Here is an 8,955-nt window from a genome sequence, read left to right on the forward strand (position 1 = left end):
TTAGTGTAAAAAATCCCTTACATAGACAAGTTCTAAGGAAATGACAAAACAAACCATTCATGTTTAATTTCACTGGAATAGAAATGTGTTTCAAATTCCCTTAAAATTTACAGTTATGTAAACAGAGATGTATGGTTGGAGAAGTGCTCTTAAGGAAGAGTCAAAAGAAAAAGCCCCAAAGACTGAAGCTCTGCAAAAGAACAAAAGTGAAAAGATAGCTCCCTCCTGCTGTCTTTTTTTTGAACTGTATAGTCTCAGTGACCAGTCAGAAGAATTACTTTTTACTCCATCATCTATTGGACTTGCATGGTCTTGGTTAAGTACAAGTTACCAATGTGTGATTTAGCAGGCTGAGATCCTGTAGTGTACATAATACATTCAGAAATGTGTATCAAGTGTCATTAATTCTGGATTGTTGAGATAAAATAAATAAATAAATACCAAGTAGGAAATGAAGGTAGTCTGTTCTAAGGAAAGTATTTCCAAATATAGCTCTGACTGTAAGTGTGAGTGTGAACATGTGTGTTTGAACTATTTTCTGTCACATTTTCCTGTATCTGCTTTTCAGGATTTCAACTTCATAGACTTTCCTATCAAACTCATGGGACAACTAATAAGCAAACAAAAAGCCAGTTACAATAGTAAAAGGCAGGGCTCCAATATTGTTACTGGAGCCTTGAGAAAGAAACACTGCAGTCTGGTGTTCTACCAAAGGTTGCTAATACAAAAGTAATAGCACTCACCAAACGTAGTCTGAATCCAATAAGGTATTAGCAAGATGCCACTATAGTAAAGAGGAACGAACTGGAAACAGGTTTAGCTGATACTGACAGATTCTCCTATTCTTTTTCCAGACACTGTTTCAAAAGCATTTCAGACTTTTTTTTTTTTTTTTTAAAAGCCAAATGATTCATAGTCCACCTTAATGCAGAAGTTAAAAAATAAGAAAATGGCATGGTAGGAAGCTGACGCAGTGTGATTTCTTAAGAAGATTAAAGAACAAACTGCATTTGCTTAATAAAAAGGTACGCCAGTTCTTCAATAAATAAAGTGACAGACTTCTACTCTGAATATGAACTTTAGGACTGACCATTAAAAGAGTGAGAAACACATGGTTAGCTAACACTTGCAACCAAAACATGCGTTTGTGTCTGAAAAGAGAATATTGCACTAGAAGAAGAACCCTGAAGGCTTTAAACTCTTCCTTCACTGACCTAAAAAAGTAACTAGCCATTTCCTATAAGCAGTAGCAAACCTGGCTTGGTCTGCATCCCTACAAGTTGATAATACTTTGTCAATGAACCGGTACTCCATTTCTGGACCAAGAGAGTCCTGCATTGGAGCACGCTTCAGGCGTTTTGTTTCTTGGGTATAACCTTGTTTGCTGCTGGATTCATTCAAACCATCAACATCCATAGCTTGTGCCATGTGACTTGTCGCAGTACTGTTGTGGGAATTATTCAGAGTTTCATCACTGCTGTCCACAGATGATACCACCGCACTCAGAAGAGGAATTTTGTTGCTTAGGTGGTGCTGAAGGTAGAACACACGCCTTCTTCAAAGGAAAAGGAAGGAAGAAAAAAAAGCAAAGGAAGAAAAAAAAAAAAAGTCATGCACTGAAAATAATGGGCTGTTGCTGCTGAACTGCTTCAGTTCATTTGCCATCCCACCAGATTCCCCCACAAACAGACACAAAATCTGCTCTCACTGCTCACACTCCACAAAAAAGGGCTCAGTGTCACTTCGGCAAATCTGCTGTTACCTAGTCAGGCACATACACCCAGCTGGCAAAGCACGGGTTTTCTGCAGCTGATCCATCTTCTGCCTATCTTCTGCTCATCTTTTGCCCTTTAAAAATTTTAAGTGTGAGGAGGCTGATTTACAGAATCTTGTGTCTCTTGCACAAACTATAGGGCCAAGTGGAGTTTACATCAACAAGATACTTAAGCCCAATCAAATTTTCCATCATAGCTCTGATTATGCTTTTGAATGTTTTTCAAAGGCTTAAGACATGGTAGCTTAGAAATCTTTTATTGAATGGTACCTTTTAAAATCAGAACCATCAGGCAAAGAACAATCCACAAATCAGAAGGACACTCTTTTGATCAAGTCCTCTTACCTATGACACCACAAGGTTTCATGCCCTGGGTAAGTATCAATCAGTTCAGTGCAGAGCTCCAACTCTTCCTCTAAACGGCACGGGAGATCCACGTTCTGCTCCTCCACATAGGCAGCTTCTGCCCCTGCACTCTCCTCCTCCTTTTGAAGGGTAGGGTTTTGCTCATTTACCATTTGATTTTGTACCAGTACATTATTGTCAGTCACAGTTCTGCCTATCAAGGACTTGAGTAAGAACTGGCGGTAATGAAATCCACTATGGTCTGAGACATGCATGGATACCCAATATTTAGTGGATGAAAGTTCATCAAGGAGAATCTGAAACAAAAAGCAGCAACAGTTATCAACCAGTTTAAAGGAGAAATTTACCACCACAGTTTCTGTATTAAGGTAACCTCTCCTCTGGGGATTTCAGCCACTGGGGTAACGGTTTAAGAACACACACAGAAAAATGAACTAATCACTGAGCATTTCCACTATTTGCTGACAAGTATCTTGGCACCCATGCACAAAAGAAATTACACTTCTTCCAAAATCTGAGAAGGTGGGTGTCTCAGAAACCTTCCCACAGGGTGAGGGGAAAAAAAACCCCAAACCACGATGAGAAATAAGCAGTGGTTTAAGAATCTCAAAATGGTTAGGAATAAAGACTATTTAGAGGAGACAGAGGTAGAGAGTACACTAAACTACATGGATATTAGTTAGAAGTATTTTAATTTTTTCCTAGTATTATGGGTGTCAGAGGGTGGGTGAGTTGCTTTAAAAAAAAAAAAAAAAAAAGAGAAGATTTAAAGCAATTTACACTTTCATTTTCCAGGAAAGAATGTCAACCACTAAATTATATTCCAAGTCCTAGAGCCTGTGGAATACAAAACTATTTGTCCATAATTAAGTTACTTGACTTGGTAAATGGTGAACTCCCAGAAAATCTTTCACAAGAACTGTGGTACATACTTACATCAGTGACTGCAGCTGTATTTGTAACACTGCTGGCACCTACAGATTTTCTCTTAATTCTGAATGCTTTTAAACATTCAGAATTTATTTCTAGGAAGACGGGTGAGTTTGGCTACCGGGCAAAGCCTCTTTTACTTTACTTTCTCTATTAGCACTAATGGTTGTATTTCTTTAAAGGCTTTAACCTCTTTCCTCACATTGCTCCTCCTCTGGAGTATGAAGTCTCCAAAGAGATCAAAACTACATTTTTTGTTTAGTTCTAAAGACTTTGGATATAACCTTACTGGTATATTCTTGCTTTTAATCTCTTTTTGTAAGCTACCTATGTCACTTAACAGCTGATGCAAAGCAACTTTCATAAGTGTTTCTTTTTAATCCTGCAGCACAAGAGGCACAGCCTCCCACAAAGAAAACGACAGAAATGCGCAAGGCTAGTTATACACCTTTTTTGTGGTGCGTCTGTTCTAAAAGATATTAGACCAAATACAAACGATGTAAATAGCGCCTTCTACCCGAGATACTCACGCTTTTTTAGGTCTTAACAAGAGATACCAGCACTGTCTTCCTTTTACAGATCAGCAAATCGAAGGGCACTATTAAATAACAGCCCACACACGGGATTCTTACGGGGGCTAAAACTCCCCATCTCCAGTTCTGCACTTTAAACCACAAGATCAGCTTCTCTCTTCTCAGCAGAATTGAGCTTACTATTTTAAACTTCTGAACGTTAAAATTTAAAAGCCTATTAAAAACAACATAAGGCTCAAGGGCAACATCAGAAAAATCACACCAGTCTTTATTCAGCTAGAACTGATACTATGCACATTATGTCCAACTTAGATCTCAAAACAACCTGATTCATTTACCTGACGTGTTTATAAGCTACAAAGCTACAGGGGAACATTGTAATTATGCATTTTAACAAACCAAAACAGAATGATTCCCAGCATCACTCCTTACCTAAACTAGAAAACCTCTTTTAGAAAAGCAAGACAGAAGATTGCCATTAAACCTCTTGAGATCTACAAAAAATAAAGCCTCTCCTCTAGGAACGTCAGACTAACAATGGAAGATGCTTCAAACAACTGGAGGTAAACCAGAAAGCCAGCTAACGTCTGAATTCCAACAGAGATTTTTTCTTACCAAGCCAGTTTTCTCCATTTCCACACTGAACAGCACAAGCCCTTTGCCATTCTTCCGTGAAGCAAAGAGGAAACAATATGAAAACGCCTCCCTCCCCACTCTTGACAACCTCTCACAAGGAACCCTCTTCTACCTTCAGTGGTGAGCTGAGTACCATGGAACTGGCATCCTGCTCCAGAATAGGACATACGCACTCGTTGACCTTTGCCTCAACCTCTGGGTCTGCACTCCCTCTTACATTCTCCCTGACCCTGTGCTTGCTTTTTTAAAGTGCCTACCCACCACAAACTGCAGCCCAAAACTTCCTCCCTGGTCTGGGACACTGAGGAAATGAGAAGGAACTGTATCTGGGGAAAAAACTTTTAAGGATAACCACAGATATATGGCAATGTCCACTCACACACAAGACAGGTACCTTTGGAGGTCCAGTCATCTGAGAAAAAGCCAAGGCCTTACTGGGGATATCTACAGGAAACATTGTTTTGTGTCTTATGAACATACTTCTGTCTTCTGGACATCATGCAAGAGAGGTGTTGCCTCATGACAATCACCCCACCACTTGTTTCTTTGCTTGTTTTTTTATTATAGGGCCTGATCAGTCACTCTCCATCCTGTAATTATGAAGTTGAATATTCCTATCTAAAGAAAACAAAAAAGTTTGTCCATCCTTGCTGAACTATATCCTATTTTTGTACCTGCACGATTTCTCTGAAACATCATGGTATGTATGAATTTTAACAGACTATACTGATATTACTCTCTTACTCTGGTTCTCCAACTAATGATGCACCCACCTATTAGTAGGTGTCTGGAGCCCCTGTTTTTCCCCCATTAGCTAAGTGTACTGTCACATGAGAAAGCTGAAGTCAAGCTTTCTCATCCTTTACCAAGGCAAGTACTCCAATACTAGAAAGATTAAATTGGTTTGGAACAATCTATTCTTGACAAATCCTTAATTGATATTAATTAATACTATTCAAACACCATGTAAACTTGCTAATGTGGTTCAAATTCTGCAGGAAAAACAAATTGAGATTTCTATATTCAAACAAGATAATGTTGTTTACTGTCCAGTGTAACAAAGAAGAAATATCTATATTCTGTGAGAAAATCTTCCTACAGGGCCAAAACTTTCTCCTCTAGTATTTTATATCTTTTTCCCAGAGTTTGAACTGAGATTCAGTCTGCAGAAGCATTAGGATTACCAAACAACCTACCCTCTCAAATCCTCCAAAACAGGCCAACAGTTTCATAAATGATAAACCTGTTTTGAGAAGTCTTATCTCAATGATAATACAACATATACATTATGTCTCTGGGCCTTTGTTTCCTTGCACACCTTAACAAAAACTTCCTCAAACTGCAGGCAAAGTTCGTATAATAGCAGAAATGGGGCCCTAAATAATACAGGGTACTCTAATGTGAGGCAACCTTGCAAGAACTAGATGGCTGTAGAATCATAGTGACTGTTTTATCTGCTAATTTTTTCAGCAGAGTTCCAGTCTTGCAGATCGGTGAAATGTACCATTCTTTTCAGATATTCAAACACGCCAATGGCTGAAGATACAAAATGAGACATCAAGCAAGAAAACAACCTGTGTATTTTTGTGAAGATCTGTAATGCCTGCTTTTTCCCTGTCCTCCTTCGTATTTGCTTTTTTCCTCATATTACATCTTGCGAATAATCACTTTCTAGTTCTTCCTTTTAAAGTTACCTAGACACAAATTTTCTCTCAAGATTCTCGGTATCTTTTATGTTCCACACATTTCCCTAATTTTCCTGCATCCCAAACACCTTCTGCTAGGCCATCTGAAGAGATGCATTGGTGGCGTCATGAAAAAAACCTAGAGTCAACATGGGAGATTTCCCAATGGGTTAAACACACTGCTCGAGGAACAGCAGCACCAGTGAAATTTTGCCAGAGGTAACAAAAGCCAGTTGGACAAAACTAGAGAAAACTATCACTTCCTCAGTAATCAGCCTAAAAAGAAGACCAGTAGGGGAACGGGGATGGTGGGCAAGGCAAACGGACTTGGGAGTGACTGAACAAATTTAAAACACTTCCTTCACAGGCATACTTGTGACCTGTCACACAAAGCATTGACAACTACCAATGAATAAACCCACCAGAATAATTCCAGCTCTGAGAAGAGTTATTTCTACCACAATGCAATTCTTTCTGTTTATTTAAATTAGTAAGGAATAGCAAGTGCAAAAAGCAGTCAGGGTGTTATTCTTCAAACTACTGTTAAGTAAAGCTTAAAATGACTTGAGTTTTAATTAACAGTGCTAATTTTTTTCCCCCTCCTTTTTAATAAACCTATTAAAGACTTATGTGGAAGTCCCTGTTTCCTATTAAAATAGATGTCTAACCCTAACTTCTAACCTCCAATCTATTCCAATCCTGTAATTCTTCTGAGATTTCCATAACTACTTTTTCATACAAACTTGCTAGGCAGATGAGTCCAAATTCTGGGCTGTCTCCCTCATGGAGTCTGGAACATACTTGCTCTTTACTACCAACCTGATACAGCTATCTTTAAAGTTTCTCAGGTGACAATTAACAGGAAACATAAGCAAAACAACATCCATTGCCAGCAGTAGCTGTCCCATAAGACATAAAAAACATGGCTATACCGACTCAACAACCTCCACTAAATTTCTCCCTCACTCCTCTATGCATTTACAGGATGGCAAAATGCAGTGGCTACCGTTAAAAGTGTGAGTGATGTGTCACTGTATCAGCCTAATATTCACAAGGAATTCACCTAACAGCTTAGAAACCACAGTATTACAAAACTGCCTATATAATTTTAGACCATGTCACATTAACTAATTCAATTTGCTGCAGGCCTCGATGTTTTAGATACTACCATGTGATCTGAAATACTCGCCACCGCATAAGATGTCCCTGCTGGAGCTGAAATAGCTTGATCAACCCTCAGTTTAAATGCTGTCAAAACACACTGTTGGAGCTGAAGAAACTAATTACAAGCACTACTATGCTTTCTCTGAAATTCTGCTGTCTTTACTTAATCCTTCAGTATTCTGAATCCACAGATAAGCTGAATAAGGGTATCAAAACAAGACATCACATTACATTCTCAAAATAGTATCTGTCATGTATTACCTTTTTCTCTATTAGGAATTTCAAGATTAGTGCTAGAAGAATTATTTTCAGTTGCCCCTTCTTTATTTCAGCTCACACAGTCCCATCTATCCTCTTTCCACAAGTTCATGAACATTAAGCACCAACAGACAAATAGAACTTTGTACTTGCGCAAGAAAAATCTGTTCTTTCTGCTCAGCAGAACCTGTCTACACTGGCAAGAAAAATGCAAAACATACTCATTGCAGTATTTTGCCTGTTTTTTCAAAACATTCTTAGCTACCTATGCTAACTTAATATGATACACTCCATCCATGTCATAGGATCTGCTTGGCAAAACAGTACTTTTTTCTTTTTTTTAGACAAGAAAATTTAAGACTTTATTCACTATTGTATTATACCTTGACAGTCAGCTTTCCCAAATGCTGTAAAACCCAGATGCGATGGGACCAGGCATTGTAGTTGCTTGGGTATCTCCCAGCAGCTTCAGAGCAGACATTCATTTCCTCCTGCACTAGTCGGTGAATTCTCTCCAGAGGTGCTGCTCCCAAGTTTCCTTTAGTCACAAGACTGGGCAAGGAGTTTTCCTGAATTAGTTGTTGCAGCACCCATCGTCTGGTTAAATGACGTACAGTGTTAGTGGTGAGAGAACAATTTTAAGAGAAAAAAATGTTTTTTCATTTATGTAAATGAATCAAACCTTTCTGATATTTCAATTATCTGAACTACACTGTAACTAGATGATGAATAAGTAGTAAACATAACCATCCAAACTCTTCCCATACTGAAAGCTATGACTTATGATCACATTTCAAAATAATTTAACTCTAGCTGTATTTGTTTGTTCGCTCACTATAAGTGGTCATGGTTACTTACAGCACAACAAAAGAAAACAGAAGGAAACAGAAAATTTATGAAAAAAATACGAGAACAATCTGCATGAGATTTCTAATGAGCTCCTCTTTCAGAGACTTGTATAGCACTAAAATAAGGTATCCAAAATAAGACAGAAAAAAGTGATTCAATAAAAAAAATTTAATTGTGCTTTCTGAGTGTTTTTTATATTTGCCAGTACTGCACACAGCAAGCCAAATTAGTATCTGTACATCACCAGCAGAAAGAAAGTGCAAAGACTTAAGGTTTCAAGGGCTATAGGCATAACCAAAATAAATGTTTTTATTGCTGAATTATACATACTTGATTTGAGGTGACTGAGATAAGCACAGATTCCTACATAGCTTTTTAATTTTACTTTAGACTGACTTTTGGTATGATTTTTAGATGAATGTTTTGAGAGGTGTCCTCAATGCTGCAGAAAATGTGCATCTGCAGACCCTACACAAAGAGTCCTACAAAAACGGATCACAGATGTGTACACTTCCACACAGCAGCATGTGTCAAGAGAATTGCAATGGGCCCATGTGGAATGCTCTGGAAAGCTGGACATCCTCTGGTCTGCAACACAGAGATTTTTCTGTTTTGTACTGGCTCACATAGGTTCCAAAACCAATTAATTGCTACTTTCAGAAAGGTGTCACTCCTGGTTAAAATAAATCAATAAATAAAGTAAAAATAATAAATTAAATTTCTTTAAAAAGAGAATTCTATTTTGCAACTCATATATAAA

The 8,955-nt window shown here is 38.1% G+C and overlaps 1 protein-coding gene across 1 annotated transcript; it reads right to left on the bottom strand.

Annotated features, from left to right (window-relative positions):
- Positions 1-1,078: 1,078 nt before the first annotated feature.
- PTAR1 (protein prenyltransferase alpha subunit repeat containing 1) lies at positions 1,079-7,943 on the bottom strand (the record flags this gene model as incomplete). The annotated part of the gene is made up of 3 exons (XM_009575029.1): positions 1,079-1,555; positions 2,120-2,436; positions 7,730-7,943. Coding segments are annotated over 3 exons (880 nt in total), but the record flags the coding sequence as incomplete, so codon positions are not given.
- Positions 7,944-8,955: the final 1,012 nt, after the last annotated feature.

Source organism: Fulmarus glacialis, unplaced genomic scaffold (assembly GCF_000690835.1).
Source record: "Fulmarus glacialis isolate BGI_N327 unplaced genomic scaffold, ASM69083v1 Scaffold50053, whole genome shotgun sequence".
NCBI classification, from domain to species: domain Eukaryota; kingdom Metazoa; phylum Chordata; class Aves; order Procellariiformes; family Procellariidae; genus Fulmarus; species Fulmarus glacialis.